This window comes from Aythya marila (genome assembly GCF_965140915.1).
Source record: "Aythya marila genome assembly, chromosome: 2".
Lineage (NCBI taxonomy): Eukaryota > Metazoa > Chordata > Aves > Anseriformes > Anatidae > Aythya > Aythya marila.
The window spans coordinates 24,997,440-25,019,154 of record NC_139043.1 but is presented as its reverse complement, the minus strand read 5'-3'; the positions used below and the strand labels follow the sequence as shown (position 1 = coordinate 25,019,154).

General features: G+C 39.0%; 1 protein-coding gene across 2 annotated transcripts in view; it reads left to right on the top strand.

Moving 5' to 3' along the window:
- CDK6 (cyclin dependent kinase 6) overlaps window positions 1-21,715 on the top strand; it is a 142,297-nt gene that overhangs the window by 37,801 nt on the left and 82,781 nt on the right. Inside the window, exon 4 of one of the 2 annotated variants that reach the window (XM_082754390.1) lies at window positions 18,716-18,883. The exons of the other annotated variant lie outside the window; for it this stretch is intronic. Within the exon in view, the coding sequence (XP_082610516.1) occupies window positions 18,716-18,883 (168 nt within the window). The remainder of the gene's footprint in view (window positions 1-18,715; window positions 18,884-21,715) is intronic. 2 annotated transcript variants of the gene reach the window in all.

Here is a 21,715-nt window from a genome sequence, read left to right as displayed (position 1 = left end):
ACTTAAAATTAACCTTAAGATTTTTTTAATTATTAATACACATAGGCATATATATATAGTTGCATAAACACATATGTACATATGTAATTATTGTACAAGCCCCTTAATATACATGCAGCAAAAAATGTTGCTATTTCAGCAACTGGGAGAAGAGGAAAGGGAAACTCACTGATTGTCACTCTACCATGTAGGAAGTTCATGATCCAAAAATAGCCGTGGGCCAGACGAGTCCAGAATGAGCAACCCAGGTGTTTAGAGAAGAGTTAAAAGTACAGTACAAGAACACAGAAGGGGTGGCCCCACTCCTGTGCTTGGGAAGTACTTTGGAGTGTACTGTACTTGTATGTATACACATAAAGGCATGCTGCACACACACAAATGCATACACACACATGTATACACACACATGTATACATACACAGGTACAGATATCCACATACACCTGCCGATTCCCAGAGCCTACCCTATAGGCCTCTGTTCCATCTCACCATCATGTAAACCAGCATGGGTCCCAGCTGAGACTGCACCTCTCCCTCCTACTCGTGTGGGATCAGATACCTATGGAGACCCCCTGTTCAACTCGCCTCTGCAGGTCCTGGAACAGACACAGTTCCTCCCTCTGCTTTCCATCCTGTGGCTCTTGGGGACAAAACTGCAGAGAAGCACCAGCCGTTGCTGTCAGCCAGCTACATCCAGCTGCTGAAGCGACCAAAGCCAAAACTCCTGACACTCAAAGAACTTCTGGTGGTTTCAACTCAGTGTTCTCTGCCCATGCTATTCCCATTTTCTAGTCCTTTCCTCCTTCCATCCTTCGTTTTTTCACCTCATGTTCACTCTGCATTTATGCTGTATAACACTTCTTTGTTCTTTCCCTCCCTCCACATCTTTTATCTCCATCACTTTCCATTGCATTTCCCTTCTCCCCTCCTAACTGACTCTACTGCCATTAAGAAATAATATCATGGAACTGTCACACTGTTTCTCCACCTGGGGTCTGTCTTGTCCATTTTATTTGTGAGCTTTTAATGGAAGAGACTGTATGAAAACCCTTGACTGTACAGTGCCCACCATAATAGGTTGTCCTTTTTGGCTGACCTTTACACAATACCATGTCAAACATGAGTCATGATAATCATACCCTACACCAGCATTAATTGACTAAAATTGTGCTTGTCCTCTGTTCTGCTCACCCCCCACCAAAGCCACACTTCACACATTTACACAACTGCTTCCTTTATGTATCAGTGCTCTGTAATCAGTGTGTGGTTCATGTTACAGTTTTCTCAGGTTTCAAAGTGAAATCAAATGAGCTTTCTTCCATTTTGAGAATATCCTTCTTTTTAAGAAGCCCGAACAAAGACACACATTATTAGTAAGTTCACAAACAGCTGCCAGAAAACAGAAAATTAAGAATGGAAACACAAGTGAAGTAACAGAAATACTGTTTGGTGTTTGCTCTTTGTGAGACAGCAAGGGAAAATATTTGGGGATTAAAATGATTAATTTATTTGTAGTTTTAATAAAGCAGATGTGGTTTTGTAATATTTGCCAATGTCGGTGCTCCAGAGCCGGACTATGGGTCAAATCCTTCTGTGGTGTAGCTGTTGGCTTCTTAAGGTTATTCCAGGAGTGAGTGTGGTGCAATACTATTAGCATCAGTTAGCAAGCAGCCTTTCATTTGTTTTCAAGTAAAGCACGAACAGTTTGCAATTAAGAAAGAGCAAATTACAAAAGCTTAAGCTCCTAGATCAAAATCTGTCCTTAATTTTTGGGCTGGAAGCCTTATCCAAAAACTCATAAACACTAGTATTTTAGGTTCTTTTTACTTCGCTGTTATTGTTAGAGCCATATAGTACTACCACTTATGTCAGTATACACAAAACATCTAAAATCATGTTGGAATATATACCTGAGCCTTCTGGTTCAACTTCAGACCTTAAAAGAGAAACCCCAAAGGGAGCAGAGGCTCTGCTCCAGCAAAGCACTTAAGCTTCTGCTTAATTTTATGTAAACAGATTGCTCCAGCTTCGAAGAAGTGAGGTTGAAAGGCTGCAAATTGGAGGAGCTAACAGAGCAGGATCAGTTGTTATCCTTTTTTACTGACCTGATGAATTCCAAAGTTAGAGCAAAGAAGAAATGAAACTGTTGTTTCTGTAGTCTCAGATTAGTCATAAACATGTATTTTACTTGTATTTAAATGCTTTGTCAGATCAAGGAAGTTCCCTCAAAATGTATGTGTAAGCCAATAATCTTTGGAACCAGACTCCTGACTATTTACAAAAGTGTGTCATAGTTGGTCATCACAGTAAAATCACTCAGTAATGGAAAAGGGCTCTGCAGGATCATAGGTTTAACACAATGGCTTGCTTGTTTCTTGTTTTATTAATATCATAACTGTTCTGACCACAGAATTTACCCCATTTGCCTTTGCAAATCTTGACCCTTGAGAATACCCATTTAAAAGAAGCTGTTTTTTACCATTCTGACCAATGCCTAAACACCAGTGCACCATATCTTTATTAATGTTGAACAGTGTCTTATACCAAAAAGGGCCCATTGAAATGAGCGGATTGATTGCAAAGAAAGTTACTGCTCAACATTTTTCACTGTTGCTAAATATGTGACTTTAAAAACAGCACCATTCAGTTTTTTAAATATTTGTTAAATGTCTAATTTCTTTGATCTGTGCAATAGGAAGCATTGCATTGTAACTTTAAAATGCCAAAAATAATCAAGACGTTATCCATCTTTTAAGAGCATTTCTTTTCCAAGCCAATAAATTCAGCTGCTGAATTTTTGTCCATTGTTTTAGGATGTGACAGTTCTGTTGCATAACTACAATTAAGGAATCTCAGAAGGCTCCAAATGTTACAATATTCTGTGAATGCAAATGCAGAGTCAGTTTTCGTTCAGTTTTACAGCAGGGAAGGGGCACTGGAATGGCAGCGTGTTGCCTTTTTTTAACATCTAATTTATGATTCATTCTAAAATATTCTTTCATTTGGAATTAACTTCAGATATTCCTGTTCTGACAAGTAGAGTAAATATTTTAGCAAGGACTTTTTAGAGAGAAATTTTGACAGTAACATACTCCTCCCTTAATGTTACAAAGGAAATGCTTGCTATCCAAACCCCAACTCGGCATTTTAATGGAAATGGTTCCAAAAGAATACGTAGGATGTTACAAATGTAAAATGCATTTAATGAAAGAGTATACAGATGTCTTTCATGTATTTTAAATAAAAATGTCTAATTTGAGACTTGAGAAACTCAACAGTGATCTTTGAGCCATATGCTTGTTATTACAATAGTATGTTGTGTATAACTGTCATTCAGCGAGAAACAACACAGACCAAAAAGGAAAAGACATATAAAAACGTGAAGTTAAGGGAGGAGAGACCATCTTACAAAGCATTTTTGATTACGTTTTTGCCTTGATCAGAATATATCCCTTTCTTGCTTTTTGTTTGCTCACATAATTCCTACAGATGTCTCTATAGGGTTTATTGGAGACATAGGAAAAGGAGAATAAAGGCCAAGCTGCGTGGGCTATAGTGAACCAAAACTGCAAAGAGATGCATACTTGACAGTGAGTTTAAAATAAAAATAAACCACAGTTTCTTTGCTTGGTTTCTGGAGCAGAAAGTCGCAAAACAAGCAGAAAACTTTTGGTTCTTGATGAAATGGTTAGTTTAGCTTCCTTACCTCAACTGCTCTGAGTATTTCAGACTTTAACCTTCATTTCAATGAAAAGAATTTAAATCTACTTCAAATTAGGCTTATGTCTCTAAAGCTGGGGCCTTGCAAAATGTTTCAGAAGTATCTCTAGCCTTATGTTTGCATTTCGTTCCCTTACAAATGTGGTGGAGGTAACCTTGATTTGCTAGTTAGTGGAGTCACGCTTTATTGTGACAGAAAACTAAGAACAGTCCTTCAGTGAAAATAACAAAGACCTACCCCATGGTGATTGATGAGAATGTTGTACAAGTGAAATGAGCTGGAAAGTCATCATCTTGTCTTTTCCTTTGCCACAGGAAAAGCATAACAGAGAGATTTCTTTTCTTCTGGTCCTGATAAGGAGTCTAACGAAGCATAAGGAGAGGTTACACAGCATGGAAATGTGTTACACCCAGCTGCTCACTAGCTTGCAAAGCTGCAGTAAATAATACAGTTGCTATTTAATAAACAAAAGAAAACAGAAGTCCTTTGATAGTGATCCCTAGCCTCTCTCATTTGTTCTCCTAAAGACACAGTTTGCTTCTTCTTAATTGACTGTCTTTTTGGAATAACATGGAGTTTGATATTGTATTGTATGATTTGTAATGTTTTCTTTGTTGATAGGAAAAACAAAAGACATCTTTCTAGGGCCTGATTCAGCAAAGTACATGTGTATGTGCTCCAGGTTGTCTGGGTTGTAGCTAGCTTTATTCTCATAGCTTTTCCATGAATGGTTACAGTGAAGATACAGTGAAGTTCAATAAGAGCAAGTGCCGGGTCCTGCACCTGGGACGGGGAAACCCTGGCTGCATGTACAGACTGGGCGATGAGACGCTGGAGAGCAGCCTAGAAGAGAGGGATCTGGGGGTCGTGGTAGACAGCAAGTTGAATATGAGCCAGCAGTGTGCCCTGGCAGCCAGGAGGGCCAATCGTGTCCTGGGGTGCATCAAGCACGGCATCGCTAGTAGGTCAAGGGAGGTGATTGTCCCGCTCTACTCTGCGCTGGTGCGGCCTCACCTCGAGTACTGTGTGCAGTTCTGGGCACCACAGTATAAAAAGGACATGAAACTGTTGGAAAGTGTCCAGAGGAGGGCTATGAAGATGGTGAAAGGCCTTGAGGGGAAGACGTACGAAGAACGGCTGAGGTCACTGGGCCTGTTCAGCCTGGAGAAGAGGAGGCTGAGGGGAGACCTCATCACAGTCTACAACTTCCTCGTAAGGGGGTGTCGAGAGGCAGGAGACCTTTTCTCCATTAACACTAGTGACAGGACCCGCGGGAACGGGGTTAAGCTGAGGCAGGGGAAATTAGGCTGGACGTCAGGAGGGGGTTCTTCACAGAGAGGGTGGTTGCACACTGGAACAGGCTCCCCAGGGAAGTGGTCACTGCACCGAGCCTGTCTGAATTTAAGAAGAGATTGGACTGTGCACTTAGGCACATGGTCTGAACTTTTGGATAGACCTGTGCGGTGTCAAGAGTTGGACTTGATGATCCTTAAGGGTCCCTTCCAACTCAGGATATTCTATGATTCTATGATTCTATGATAAGATACACAAGAAGGCATGCATTTTTCTTTTCCAAAATAACTCATGCAATCAATAGCTTTTTTTTTTTTTTTTTTTTTTTTTTTTTTTGCTTGTCACAGGTTACTGTTTGGAGATGCATTTGTCACAAGCTGCATTTGTCACATGCATCCTTTCTGACATTTTGCTTTTAAAAGATACTGCTTTGTGGATGCAGTTTGTTCCATTGATAAGCTCTTTTTACAAGTTAACTTCTACCATAACTTTAGCTCTTTATGAAAAATCTCTTTGCTTAGAGTTTATTCTGTTTAGCATTTGGAGAGGATATCCTGCCTGTGAAACATTGGATGCAATCTTCTCCCCTCCCAGGAAGACTGCTGACTCATGTTACACCTTTCTTCCCCTTCCCCAGTCATAGAGCGGCCTGGGTTGGAAGGAACCTCAAAGAACATCTAGTTCCAACTCCACTGCCATGGGCAGGGATGCCACCCACTAGATTAGGTTGCTCAGGGCCTGAAGCTTCACCCTTACCCCCCAAAGCAGAGACAGTTGCTGTCTGTTGTGCTAACATTACGAAGTAGGCTCATTGCTCTTTGTGTCACCAGAGATGAAGATGTCTCTTTTTTTAAGAACCAGTCAAGTGTTCAAAAGAAAACAAGGCCAGGTTTACACTAATTTACGCTAATGTAAATCAGTGTCAGTCTTCTCAGAACTAGAGGGGCTATGGCCTGTGGCACTTTGGAGAGACTCAGCAGATGTGTGGGACCATATCCCACCACTGCAGCCACTCCTGGGAGCACCAGCCTACCTTTTAGAAACAAAGACATGCTTTGAGCAAACACCTCAGGCACATCACTGCCGTTTACCATTTGCTGTTTCTGCAATCCAGCAATGAGCTGCTGAGGCATGCTAATAACTGGCATCTGCTGAAATACCTTGCTTGCTAATCACCTGCCCGTGGGAGGCAGCAACCCAAAGAGATGAAGTAGGACCACAGAGCCTGAAAATGAGTGCAGGAGAGGAAAAGGCTGAGTGAAATGGAGTGCAGTGAAGGCATGAAGAGAAGGGTCAGAACAGGGGATGGGGCAGGAAAGAGCAACAAGTTGTATTAAGGGGGGAAAGAATGAAGTAAAGAAAAAGGTAGGAAGTCATAAAAGAAAGGAGACAGTAATAGACCCTGTAAGTGGAAGGGAATGAGCAGCCATTCTCCTGTTCTGGTGCTATGAGAAGCTACACATGCTTTTGGTGAAAACAAAAGGCTTTGTGCACTTGCTTGACTCCTCTTGCAAAATCTCTTCTCTGTACTTTGTCTGTAGGATAAAGTGCCTGCCTGTTCCCCTTGTAAAGCTGCTGGTTCAAGAGCTATTGATTTTTTAATTTAGTGCTAATACAATTGCAAATTAATTGCTTTTGTAAATAGGGAGAACAACTCAAGTGTCTGAGTGCTCCCAAGAAACAATTATGTTTTTCACTATGTTTGACTTAGGTGTGGTAAGGCATCAAAGATCCTCATCCTGGAGAATATTTTGACAGTTCATAAAATGCTGTAACACTATTGCAACTCTGTATGTACGATTCTTGAGTTGAGACTCCTCATTAAGCTGGTTCCACTGTCTCCTTTCAGCTCGTCCTTGAAGAGCATTTCCACCCATAACTTAAATCCAAGAAATCTTTTCTTTTCTGTACATCTTTGGTTTTCTTGAAGGTTACTACACCTTTATAACTGAAAGCAAATTCTAAATCTTTGGATTCTTTTTGGAGTACTTAACAAACATTAACCAGTTAATCTTTGCAACACTCATGAAGTAGTTAACCATTATCCCTGAATTTATAATATGGAGCAACAGAGGAAGCAAAGTTAAATGAACTGCTGGGACTAGCAGTCAGTAATTGACCCCAGTGTTGAACCATTGTACAGCACCGAAGAGCATCATGATACTTCAGCCATGTGAGTGCATTAGAAGCAGAACAAAATTATTGAAAAGTGGGTTTTAAAAAATGCACAACTCACCTTTATTTATCATGTATGCCCTGGAGAGGTTAGGAAGGGATTGTCTTCTTGCTTTCTTCTCTGTTAACATCTTAACTAAAAATCATTAAGTGTTTATTATAAGAGCATCTAACTGTAGGCAATTTGCTGTATTTCAATGTCTGGTGTCATACTGAGACTTCTGTTTTAAACATCATCTACAATTTTCTGAAGGTCCTGTTGATTCTAACAGGTGTGGGAGAATGGAAATACAGAAATACTAAAAAGCAATGGGGCCAGTACAGGTGTTTGAAAACTGATGGATGTGTGTGCCTTCACTGGGCTTTGGCCAAGCCTGATATGAGGCCATCTTCTTTGTCAGCTTTAAAGTACCATGAATTACTATGCTGGATTTCTAGACTTCTTGATTTTAGCAATCAAAATGAATTAGACTCAAATTCCAAACTCTGAAGCAACCCCAATTTCTAGTTCACAAAATTGACTCAGCTATCCCACCAGCCTGTTTTACAGTGCCTTGAGATCTTAAATATCTTTATAAACCACAAAACACCTTTCTTTACATATGAAGAAATGGAGCAGACCTGTGTTATACTTAGTTTAAACAAGTTTTCTGTTAAACAGAAAATGCAGGACTGGGTTTATATCATTGAAGGAGCCATAGGAATTAGGTGCTCAAGGTCTATAGGTCTATGTATTTTAAATGTTTGGATTTTTAACCCTGTAGGATCTTATTAAACTTTTGTTTTCCTTAGGTTTAATATATATATATATATATATATATATATATATATATATAAAACTTATTTTCTTGTTGCCATGCAGTTGTTTTGTAGAGAACATTTGCATTTTTAGTGGATTTTTTTTTTCTTTTTTTTTAAAGAGAGAGAAATTAAATAAGCAGTCTTGAGCCTTTTGTGTCTAGCCAAGGGTTTGTTGGTTTTCAAAAAAGTCTTGGCTGAAATGTTCAAAGTTGCCTTGGGTGTAGGAGATCTGGTCATCCAAATCCCCTGGGATACTTCTAAAGTCCCGGCCTTTGTTGTTATGTATCAGTGTATAAACAAATCTCAGCCTTCTTGATGTCACCCGGCAGATAAATCCAATGAGAATTTCCGCAGAAATGTCAGCAATGTTGCCAAGGTGTTGATAGACCAGTAGGGAGAGTAGTCTGTCATAAATCTCTATGTATTTACATAATTTGAATGCTCCTCTGGACCTGGATCCATGTGGTCTAAGCTGTTTGCACTTGATTTTAAGGATGCTAAGATGCTAGTCTTTGTTCTGAGGCTAGCCCTTGTTGTGCTCAGTTGATAATGTAGGACAGTCATCTCCCAGGGCCTTCCATGTTATCTCCGGTTTTAGCTTAAGTTAGCAGCCCTCAGAAGATTTACAGATTTACTCTTCTAGCAGACTTCACCTCCTGAGTCCGAAGCTGTTTGTAAAGCATTTTTCTTGATGTATGTGCACAGCATTGTTTCAGCTTTCTAATCACTGACCAGCTGGCTTGTTAGTGAATAGAGCTGTGGGCCCCCTGCCATATTTCATGTGAGGTCTTGGCTGGGTGGCCAAGCAGGCAGCCTGCAGCCAGTGTCAAAGCAATTCAAGAGGTATTGGCACAGCAGTGTCCCCATTAATTTCTTCTTGTCACATGCTGTCATGCAAGTTACACCAGAGAGGAAATGACCGTTAAAAAAAAAAAAAAAAAAGTACGCTTGTGGCACTTGGTCCCCTCCAGACGTTATCCCCGAGGTTAAACAAGTGGATACAATTAGCTGCTATCCACAGACAGCTGCAGGGAAGGAGAAGCCGAGATCTGGGCCCCACAGCAACGTGTCTTTCCTGTTAGCGAGGAGTGTCAACTGTCAACATATGTCATATTTTTAACCCTTCCTGGAGTCTGAGTAGATTAAAAAGAGCTATTATGGCCAACAGCGTCACGAAGGTGCTGGTAAATAGCTGTAGCACTGAATGAGCAGCACGCTTCTCCAAGGAGAGGGTCTTGCTTGTTGGTATATTCCTTGTGAGGACAGGTGTGGAGGAAAATCAGCTCATCCGTGGTTGATAATTTACTGTCTGTAGACTCTGGCAGGGAGTGAGACAGTGATTTCTGTGTGGCTCCTCCCAGAAGCATAATGAAGTTGTTGAAGGGAGCCACATCCAGCTTTCCGAATTTTCTGGTTAGACTAAATTCTCTAATTACATCAGGAGAGCTTTCAGAAAGATTGCCACAAGTGACAATACACTTAGGATGTCCCAAAATACAGCTTGGGAACGCAGAAGCAAAGTCTGCAAAGAGGAAATGGCAATGTCCCAAGATGAGAGAAGTGTATACTAAGCATATTAGAAGGAATCAAAAATCTTGTTTAAAAACTGAAAGCATTAATTCTACTGAGAGGTGATAAAGAGAGGAGAGTACGTACAGTGCTCCAGATAGATTGACTTCAGCCAATTGAAAGTTTGCTATTTAGCCCAGAAGGAATAAGCTCATAGCATCTGTTGCAAGAAAGCTGGCTTTTCTTGTTGAAAGCAGCTGAAATTATATGAAAGGTGTTCTCCAAAATTCAAACTGCAGTTCTGCCTGAGCTATCCAGCTTGTTCTGGTGTAGCACTTAGATACTAAATTTTGACTGAGGTCAGTCCCCAAACGTGTGCCAGAAGCATCAGAACTAATGCACACAAACTGCAGATGCTATTTCAAGTCATTTGTATTGGGCTTACCAATCAGGTGAGCCAGTAAAGAGTTTGGGGAATTTCTTGGTTTATTTTAGTTCTCATCTCTTTTTCAGATGTTCTGAGGAATAAAAGAACAGAGTGGGTAAGAACTGTCAGACCATGATGCACTGTGAGATATTACTGTATCCAATATAGCGTTATGAAAAGCTTGTAATAAAGTAAAACTGTTAAAAGAAATTTCCCAGAAAACATCTGGGGATGTACAAAACTTTGATGATATTACCCAAAGACATGGGGAAAACTTCTATTTGTTTACTTATCTAGACTCAGATCTATGAATTCTGTTGAGCTGTGCCTTTTATTCATCTTTCTACTGGATGCAAAGAGTGGAAAGTTTTGAACAGTAAAAAAGGTTGTTAATCACAAAATTACATTCACCAGCTGTAAATAATTCATGTCCAAGACAGATCTTGGTAATAATGTCATATTTGCCAATTTCCATCAAATTAGTAAAACAAAGTTCCTCTCTGTTCTCACATGCTTTGGATGTATTTTCTCTTTAAAATACCAGTATCCAAATAGGAAATGTTGTATGTCTCATTTGCATGCTTGGTAGTTCCACCTTGATGGGAATTTTTGGTACACTGAATCACTGACAGTAAGTAGGCCAACAATTATGTAGTTTTCCTTTCAGTCCTGCAAGTCCTTCTCATCAAATATGAATAATAGCAGATGATACATTAAAACTTGAAATCTCCGTATTGCAAACTGACTTCTCAGTTGTTGAGCTATAAAATGAAAAAATGAAGTAGAAAGGCTTATAGCCACTAAAATTAATTTTGTTCTGTCTGAAATGAAATGCATCCATATGTGTATATATACATGGGTGTATATATATATGTATCCCACAGATGTACACAGAAGTACAAATTCCATATATTGGATTTGGTTTTTAGTTCACAACTACTGAGATCAGTATGAAAATCTGGCAGTATTAAAATACTGATAAAACAGACGTATTAAAACTGACATTTTTGAAGTCCTGTAAAATAAAAATCCAGGCCTCCATTTTAAGGGAAGCCTCAAATGGCAAAATACAAAACACTAAAATGTATACGTGTATGCATGTAGACAGACATATACTTTTTATGAGTGGGCATGTCTGCAGGGTTCTTCATCATAAAAAATTTTGTAATCCAGAAGTACTCATTTGAACTATGCTTTCTTTCTTATAGAAATAATCTAAAATAGACTAGAAAGAGGTATTATCAGAATATATTTTTTAATGTCTGTTAATCACCTCTGTTTTAAAGTATCTTTGATATGGTTAAGATAATGTTACAATTGAAAAATGATTATGCAAATATTTACTTCATATTTTAAAATAAATTTAACTGTGATTTAATTTTCAACAAATTGTTTACTTTTAGGGTAGCAGTGTACTAAATGCATTATTAGATCAATTCATTTCATGAGCTTAGCAGGTATTTTTGCTATTTCTTTCGCTATTCATACACTAAATGAATTTGCTGTTTTTTTCTTTCTGCACAGCATTTTATTCTATGAACAGAAAATGAACATTTTATCTTGTAAAGTAGATGAATAAGACTAAGTGAACAGGTCATTTGGATTTATTTTTCTCTATCTGACAATGAACATACTAAAATTGAATATGCTTTGAAGTTCATAGTCTCTTAGTGCTATCTAGTTAATTAGCAGGAATATCACAGTAGTCTTGTCTTCTGAGGGGCGACCTTTCCTATGTGATTACTTCCATGGAAAGCAACAGAACTTCTCTGAGATAAATTGTAACCTAGTCTAGGGAAAAGTAGGAGATCTGTACCCTTGGTTATAAATATTAAGATGGTTCATGGATGACTCTTGAGAGTCTGTAATGTGGTTGGGTTAAGGCAAAGAGCCTAGCCTCCTCCTCCCCTTTCTGAATGCCGGGCAGGGAGACTGATCAGACTAGTTTTCTCCTGAGAGGAGAGAGAAGGGAAAGGGCACAAAGGCAGGGATCCGTGTCCCAGCCACTGCACCAGCTGCATGGAGAAGAGCATCCTGCAGCCCCACAGGCCATGACAAATTGCTTCACTGCCCCCACCATTGCAGTCACAGTGTTCTAGGTAGGCTGGTGTGATGGGTTGCCACACCAGAGTAAGGACAAGATTTAAAAAAGAAAATCACTGCATTTAACAGGGAGTCACTAAATTATTACTAATGCCTTTGGGATTCAGTGTAACAACATTAATCATGTCTTTTGCTATTCATGTATCTGTACTGTGTAATTCCTCAGGAATGCCATTGTTTTTTTGGCATTAATTAATGTTGACTGTTTGTTACAAAGTATAACCATAGAAGTGCTGTAATTATTCAGCTTCAAAAATAGGCCCCAGAGAATGTGAGAACTCTTTAAACTTTCATTCCAGCATGTTTAAAAAACATCCTTTAAAATGAAAGCAATTTGATGGTTGGGGGTTCTGTATAATCCTGTACTATACAAAGGAGGCCTCATCCTGCTACTCTTCTGCTCAGAGAAGGTTTTGCTGTTCAGTGAGAGGTATTGAGCCTTTTCATCAAACTAGCCTGGCTGATTCATTACACTTTGCTGTCTAAAACTCATCCCCTTTGTTTACACTTGCAGTTGTCTCTTACGCAAACACTCCTACAGGAAATGTTCAGGATGAGTATCCCAACACCTGCCATCCAAAATGGGGACATTCCATTCTGCTCTGCAAAAATACAAAAATGAGATACAAATAAATAGAATCTCTGGGTGAAAGATGCAGGTTGTTGTGCAGGTGCATGAGACACTCCGCAGAGGAGCAGGAGAACTGTTAGGAGATCCCAAAGGATTGTGGTGTTTTACCAAATGTTAGCACAGAAATTGCACAGGAACATGAAAAAAAAATAAAACTGTGCTTTAGGGTCTGTCTGTAGTTGACAAGATCTGTACCATGTTGCTCTTTTTTGGTAGTATGAGCAAATATAGTAATGGGCTTCCACAGACTTACTTTCTCTGGTCGTGGGAGCTCATGTTGCTATGAATAAGGTTAGTCCGGATAAATGATTTTTCTTTCTATACATACTAGTCAACAAGGAGGAAATGTGATCTTCACATAATGAGTAGCCATTCACATCTGTATGTTACCTATGCATGTGTTCTCTGAAGATATGTTATTCGTGATGTTTTCCTGCAGTTGCATAGCCCTGTGCTCCCCTTTACAAAGACAAAATTGAGCATCTTTATCTTCACCACTGTGGCGGGTTAGCCTTGGCCAGCAACCCACCTCCCACCCAGGTGCTCCCTACTCACCCCCAGCCTCAGTGGGATGGGAGCATAAAAGAAAAAAGAAGAGCAGGAATGCGAAACCTTGTGGGCTGAAATGAGACAGGGAGATTGCTTACCAGTTGCCATCATGGCCAAAACAGACTTGCTTTGGTCTTAGTTTAGTGCTGATTAAAATAAGTATTTAACCACTAATTTAAGTAGTAGGAAACAGAAAGGCAAACATTAAAACAACACTGTAAAACAACACCTTCCCCCACCTGTTTCCAGGTCCCACACCACTCCTGACCCCTCTCCTGTCCCGAGTGCTGCAGCAGGATGAGGTGTAGGGGCTTACAGTCAGTCCCTAACAGCTCCTTCTTCTGCTCCTTCCTCCTTTTCACCTCTCACCTTACTCCTCACACTTTTCACCTGCTGTAGCATGGGCCCTCTCCATGGGCCACATTTCCCTGAGGAATAGCCATCTGCTCCAGCACGGGTCCTCCAAGGGCTGCTGCTGTGCCGTGGAGCACCTTCTCCTCTTCTCTCACCTTGGTGTTCCCTCTGTTGTTCTTCACTCTTTTGTTCCCTCCTCCTCTCTCCCCCCAGCCCTGTCTGCCCTGTTTTAAATACATTTTCCCAGAGACACCCCCAGCGTGGCTGAGGGTCTCAGCAAAGCCCTGGGGGGAGGCCACTGGAGCTGGCTGTGTGCAGCATGAGGCAGCCCCTGGCCTCTCCTCACAGAGGCAACCCCCTGCTACTTTGTCACTTGCACCCAAAACAATTACACACTTTTCGTTTCCTTTGAGTAGGTACTTGAATTATTTGGTCAACAGCCATGCCATCATCTTCTTTTGGTTTAGACAGACAGAACAAGGGCATCTCATGCAATTTAAAACAAAAGGTACTTAAGCTGAGAGCTGTCAGCTGTAAATTCTTACGCGTTAGAGCCTTTTTTCAGCAAGGAACCCACAAAGAGAGTTAATATGTAGCAAGTTAAACCTTCCCAGCTTAAAAAAGCTGCAAATCCAAAAAGTGATGAAGATCCAACCCAGCAAAAAGGCTAACAGCTTCTAAAAGCCAGTTTTCCGAAGGACACAGTCTGCTCCAGACTTAGGGGTTTATTTTCTTTTTTACCCCACACCAGTGCTCCAGATCCATAGTTGCCTCTGTACCTTTCACTGTGTGCTGTAGGCCAAACAGCATTTTGGGTGCTGCTGGTTGTGTGTTATAGTTTGTCTGTGAGAGTTACCTTACTACTCTCTGTTGTATATTTGGCCTAATAATGAACAGAGATAAAAATTATTTTGTTGTGTGAGTTACCTAGAGACTCAGTCTGGCCTTGGACAACACGTTAACATTGGCAAGTGACACATGTCATTACCTGGACGTCAAGGTGCTGTGATTCTTTTCAGAGTGGTGTTTTGGAAATCAGTGGGTTGGAAGGGACTTATGGATCAGAAGACGCAGACAGCATAAGATCAAGAGAAAACAAGGAGGGGACAAAATCTGTAGGAAATCAAGCCTTCCTGCTCCTCCAGCCCATGAGTCAGGAGAGGAAAGCTGTGAAGCCCACCTCTGGCAGAAACAGCAGCAGCAACTAACTGCTCAGCCTAACCCATGCCTGTCCCCATCCTCACTAGCACCAGGAGCTGACTGTGACTGTATATACACATATTTCTCTGTGTTATTGGGACATGATATAATATGGCACTACTTGCAAGATTCATCATAATTTAGTCCTAATATTCAATACATATCAGACCAAGGAATGGCATCACCAATGTCATGTGTGGTGGAACATGCAAAAGACACTGTATTTCCATTATAAATTTTGCTTCTGTTTGCATTATGAAGTTTTTACAAAATTGAAGCTACATTTTTCCTTTAAGTAAAGTGTATTTGTTCATTGCATCCCAAAATATCTCAGTTTTCAACTGAGTTACAGATAAATGTTTTAGGTTTGTTCATAGACTGCGTTGAAAATGCAGCCTGAAATGGCAAAAAACATTTTAAGGCCATGATTATCTGAAAGCAATCACAGTGGAATAATATATGTATCTTCAACTCGGGCAACAGACATTGGAGGGTTTGTGATATTCTAATTATGGTAGAAATCTCTAATCTGAAATAACAGAAACTGTTCTGTGTCTATTTGCAAATGCACATTATCCAAAGAATATCTGACAGAAGTTAGAGCATGACTCAATAGAGCTGCGTCCTCAAATCTGCTAAAGAATGAATATTCTTGTTTGTCAAGTAGAATTATAATTTTTCAATTAGCATTTGACATATGATTTGAACTGCAATTCCAAAGTATGGTATCCCTAGGTACCAGAGAAAGTTTTTCAGACATTCAGCAGAAGACATTCGACACACTAGTCCTTGATTCATGTGAAGACTTTCTTGTTGTTTCTAGATTTGGTAATTGGGATAATGCTGGATATCACCAATAAAAAATGGATGTGTTTCCAAAGTGGAATTATCCTGATTTATTTAGGTAGTGATATGTCCTGTGCATGTTTACAGCCATTATCCAATAGGCTAGCAAAGGTCAGCCTATTGTGAATGTGTGTGTAGTTACAGTATCAAAAAAAAACACATAGCCAAGACTGAGTTAGATATTTCTTGCAGGTAGTTTACTAAGAGTATGAAGTAATTTCCAAACCTGAGGCCTAAACAGATTCTAGACGAAGCTCAAGGACAGCACAAAGTTAACAATTCATTATGGATAAAAAAGTTTTTCCCTTTTGTTCATACTTTGTTAATACTCTTTTTAATAAATAATTTATGCAAACAAATATCAAATTCTGAACTGCAAAATTTGATATTACGCTTTTAAAGCACATAATAATTAGACCTTCTTGTGTGGTTTGTTTTTCTGCTCTTAGACAGATGAGAATTTAATAACAGGAGAATAATGAATCGCAAATAGCAAATGGTCTTTTTACACCAAAATGCCTTTCTTTGCACATGTGAATCTTTGGGCTGTTCCTCTATGATAGTTGTGAATTGAAATTTGTTCCTATGTATAATATTGAGTAACAAGGGATATCAAAAGAGCATAATCAACTATCCAGAATGAATAATAGAGGATAGCTTATATGAACTAAATCTGAATTTCGCAGAAGAGGAAATACAGCATTTTTTTCCCCAGTTTTCATTCTTCATTTTTATGCCTTCTTAATTTCAACTTTTCTGATCCACTTTTCTGCTGCACATCCCCTTTGGTGTGTGTAAACAGAGCTTCAATAAATGATATTCATCTTTCAAGTCCTGTGGGAGAACAGAAAGAGATATGAGTTTCCATTTTCAAATATTTTATTTTTTTTCCACATGCCTGGATGAAGACTCTGAATTTAGAAACTGAAGACATTGCTTGCAACTTGCAACTAGCAGAGCAGAACTGCATCCAGTGTGTTTGAGGAGGAAATATGAAACAGCATGAGTCGCAGGAAAAAAAAATCTTGATATGTTTGTTAACTGCAGGAATGAGTTTACATTCTTGACAAATGAATAATATGAAGAAATGTCACAAAAAAAGGGACTTGCCAGGGTCTAATGACTAATCCTTAAGATCTTTTTTTTTTTTTTTTTTTTTTTGGTAATACGTCTACCTAGAATAAAATAATTAGACACGAATTCATTATGTACATACTTAAGATAACCACATGCTTAAATATCCTTAGCATGTTCGGTACCTCTTCAAGACTGATCCAAAGACTGTGGGACTTAATTAAAATTAAAATTAAAATAGAACAGTATGACCCAATATAACATGTATTAATTCTACTGATGCCTAAAACTTGTGTCCTAGCTCTAGCTAGTCCTAGCTCTTCCACATATTTCTGAATTGTAAAGGGAAATCATGAACATGAGAGGATTCAATATCTTTTGTGTATTTGTTTTAGAGAAGCAAACACTATTATGCTAGTTATCAAAATGATCAGATCTCTGTTTTATCTGGGGAAGCCAAGGGAGCTAAAGGCATCAGACAGCAGGAAATGTAGAGCTCAGTTTACCACCATCCTTCAGAGGTGATTATAATTAATTAAATGTTTTTACAGCTTCCATAGTTTCATGGTGGTATCTCCATCATCTGGATCTTCAAATCAAAACTCATCTCTTTATCAACAGGCCACTGTTATAATGTTTGTCTGAAAGAGTTGTAGGCTGTATATAGAAATGGTTATGTTTTATCAGAGGTCAGATAAGAGCTTTTAGCTTTAATATTTATCCATTTTATAACACTTTCTGTAGAGATGATCAGGAGACATTACATTAAAGTAATAATTTTGTATTAAATTATATAGCAATGTCATAGTGTATCTTAAAAATAAATCCAGCTAAAGAAATATTAGGAAGTTGAGCATTCTGAGTTCTTTTTAAATCCATTTGCAGATAGCATTCCTTTTAATAGTGTGCTTTGAGTATTTTTTTGAAAAAATGTCAAGGTTTTTTCTGTTCCTATGATATGGTCATTAGAGGAGTCCATAGAAAGAATAAAAGTGCTGACTTCAGTTCACCTTTCTTCCCTTTTCTCATGTTTCATGCCATCCACCTCTTCAAGATCATTTTGACTGCTAGTAACAGGATTGGCGGACAGCCTACTGCACGGCTTATGGAAAGCACATATGTCACCATAAACACAGGACTGAGTTTTACAAACTCAAGTCAAGTGCACAAGGAAAATAAACATTTTCTATATCCCTTTTGATTTTTTAGTTCTTGCAACATCCCCTTGTAACTGTCTGGTTTGCAAATACAATTTTCAAGTTGACAGTATCCTTCTAATTTGGAATTCTGGGGATTTCTAGCTTTGAGTCTGTTGGTTCATTCCTTTCCCATTACTAAGATTAATTTGAAATCATGAGTACAGATTAAATGGTTCCTTCAGCTGTGGAAATGTAATAAAAAATTGCATCACTGTAACACAATAGAAAGCCAAATGAGAATGGTTACTTATGATTATTACACTGATTTACTGCTAAACTTTGATCCAAAGGTAATTTCTGTCCTTTTCAGTATATTCTATAGAACAGGTTTTATCAAGTGAACTTTTTCCCCTTTGTAACATTAAATTCTGACAAAACTGTCATTTAATTAGCTTTTCGGTTTGAAACAGATCCTGTGCCTATTGAAGTGAATGATAAGATTTCACTTCACTGGGGCAGGACAAAGCAGACATTTGTCAGATGCAAAAACCGTAAGCTGCAATGTATTTTTCTTACTAGGACAGCATTCTTTCAAAGTTGTCCTGGGTTTTACAGACATGCTTTTGCTATTTAAGTGTGTTGACCAGCCTTTATACTTTTATCAATGAACCTCAACTAATTCAACTAGAAACAATACATTAACTCGATAAGTACACCTGTTCAAGTCAACTGGTTCTAGCAACATCCTGTGTGTTTTATATTAATAGGTGGTTTTATCTTCTGTGTACATATTCAGGTCAATACTTACTTAAATTAGTTTTGCAGATTATGGCAGGGAGTTTACTTGTTTGCCTTGTCTTGATAATTGCATATTGATTTCTTACTTATATTTAGGATATGATGCTTCAGCTGTTTCGGGGACTGGATTTTCTGCATTCACATCGTGTGGTGCATCGGGACCTGAAACCCCAAAATATCCTTGTAACCAGCAGCGGGCAGATAAAGTTAGCTGACTTTGGCCTTGCACGAATCTACAGTTTTCAGATGGCTCTTACCTCAGTGGTAAGTTTCTGGAGGCTTTTGGTTTTCTTTTAATGCAGCAGTATGCCTTAGTCCCTGTGGTCCTGTATTATAACTCTGCTTCTAAAACCATCTCTTCTAAGTTGCTTGAGTCTGTAAAAACTATTGCTTTCCGACCTGGACTGACGTTGTTGTGGTTACTTTGTAAAAGTAATCGATTACTGATTACTAGTTCTAAATTAAATCATGACTGATTACTGAAGGATAGGTATGCACTAGTTTTCTGAAACCCCTAGTTCTCTGGGTCTTGCTTCTGTTGTGATGTTGTCTGGTTTTGCACATTAAAAACAGAGGGTGAAAAGTTATCAATTTTGTTTGCTGATGCTCAGGTAGTCTTGCCTGAAAAAATATACAGATACTTTTGAAAATGCCACACTGTCATGCCTCTGATTTTCCATCTCTGTGATTATGGATTCAGTGCTTGGTCCCATATGTCAGCAATTGGTTCCAAATAGAACTGTGCCTGGAGACCGCTCAACTGGACCTGGCAGCCAAAATCACAGCTATTCCCCAAGCCAGCTGTTAAAGAGCACCTCCAGTATCTCTAGGCCACCTGACACCGTTGCCTCTCTCCCAGGAGCTCTCCAGGTTGTCCTTGGCTCAGACCAGAGCTCGGTCCCAGAAGGTCTGGCCCTCTCCTGCATTAGCTGGTAGGAAAGCTCTGCCAGCTCCTTACTTTTTGACACCATTTCCACACTTACTGGCCCTGCCTCTGGAACCAGCTGCTGTTAGCTTGGCACAGTACATCTGAGGTGTATTGAAGAGTAACGATGCCACACACATGTTGGATGTCATTTGGTTTTGTTACTTGGTCATTATTATTTTTCTTTCAATTTTCTGTTCTGAGTATCAAAACTGCCATGGCAGTATCACTTATGCTAAAGACAGGAAAGGAAATACTGCTGAGAAAGGAAACTGAAAGGAGTGCACTTTGCATTTTACATTGTACCATAGCAATTAGCCTGGCTCACATTAGTAAAAAGCAATCCGTTGTTATTATTAGTTACTGTAAGAGTCTCATCACTGGTCTGTGAACTAACAATGACATCCTGGGTTCTGGCTTCAGCAGGACCAAAGGAAGGAAGCAACAGAAAACAGTATCAACATCTTGCTAAACATAGGAAAGTATTCTCTTCACACAAAGCATATGTAAACGTGTGTTTTAGGGTTGGGTTTTTTCATTGCCTGTAGGATGTAGCCTAATCCAAAGCTGAAAGAATCTCTCAGCTGAGGTCAGTGAAGATTGATTATGTTGTAACTCAAAACAGACCTTTGAGGAAAAGGAGAGAAGAGTTCTTCCTGAATTGCTGTAATTTTTCATTTCCTGGTAGTCAGTCAGAAGCAGTAACAGCTTCAATGATTATTTCTATTGATCCATAAAATTCTTTAATCTAAAACTTTGGAGTTCTCTAAGGCTGCCAGCAGGGTGTTTTGGAATAGGTCTGCAAAAGATGATGAAAAAGCATCTACAAAACTGTGGAGACATTTGTATATGACCATGTAGCCTGCATAGGGTCAAAGGTGTGTCAAAAGACCCAGAAATACAGTGCTGATACATACTGATATATTTACTAAGGCGAAACCAGACTAAGGCCAGCTTGGATGAGAACATTGCTAGAATTTCTCTGTGAAAGATGCACATATATTCAAGTACCTAACACTTGGGAGCTAGAAATGGTGTTTCAAAACCCATTCACTAGCACCCTTAGCGTTGCTGCGACCAAGAGTTCTTCAGGCTGAGGTCGTCCACATGCAAGTTAGCACTGTGTTACCACAATCATGCAGTTGTAATTGCAGCTGTGCTAGAGAGTATTAAAATTGTTCAGCCACCAAGGCCAAATAAAGTGTATGGATGTAGGCCTGGATAATGGCTTTCACACTTAGAACTTACTCTACTATTATTTTCTTATTTAAAAATAAAAGCTATGAGCAAAATCAGAGTGCCAATACAATTTTCATGTTGACAGCAGGCCTAAGAAAAATAATGTCTTTTTAAGTTTAAAATGTATTATTTTTGAATGCCTAGTGTTTAACACCTTCAAAACCAACTGTTGTATATGTGCATAGTAACCAAAGGGGACCCCTACTTGCAATGTGATAATGTAGTGTGGTTTGAAATGTCAGTCTTCATTGCTCTTACAGAACAAGTAGTGGTTAGAAACTTACTAAATGTGTAGTAGCTGACCCAGTTAGGCCATGAGTTTTCCTTTTCTGAATGCAACTTTTATCTTTGGCTAGCTGCTTTGGTGTGCTGATTCTTTTTTTTTTTTTTGCTTGCTTGCTTTCTTTCCTTTTTCCTCCATTAAAATGCAATACAGTTTTTTTTTTTTAATAATAATAATAAAAAAGTCTTCTGTTTTTGAAACATAAATATATTCTTGACTTTATTGTTTCCCAAATGAAATCCAAATTGGAGCTCCTTGCCAGACAGTGGGTATACTTCAGCAGGATCAGATTTGTTTTGAAGTGTTTACAGGAAAAATGTTGCCTTATAAAAGAGAGCACATATCTAAACATATGTCAATTAATAAAAACTCCTAGCTTGCACGGATTTTCTTTGGAGTTTTATTGAAATACGATACTGCAGACAGCCCAATGAGAAGAGGCACATTGCATGTGCTATCACTGTGATCAATAGAAGGGTTCTGCAGCATTTCCTTCACAAGAGAAGCTTACTGCAAGATAAACTACAAGAAACATCTTTTGAAGTATCAGATCATTCCCAAGATGCATCCTCATTCTTTGCTCACAAAGAAACTCTTCAGATGAGACAAAAAGAGCTTGCCATGAAAGTAATCCAGTAAAAACTGATCC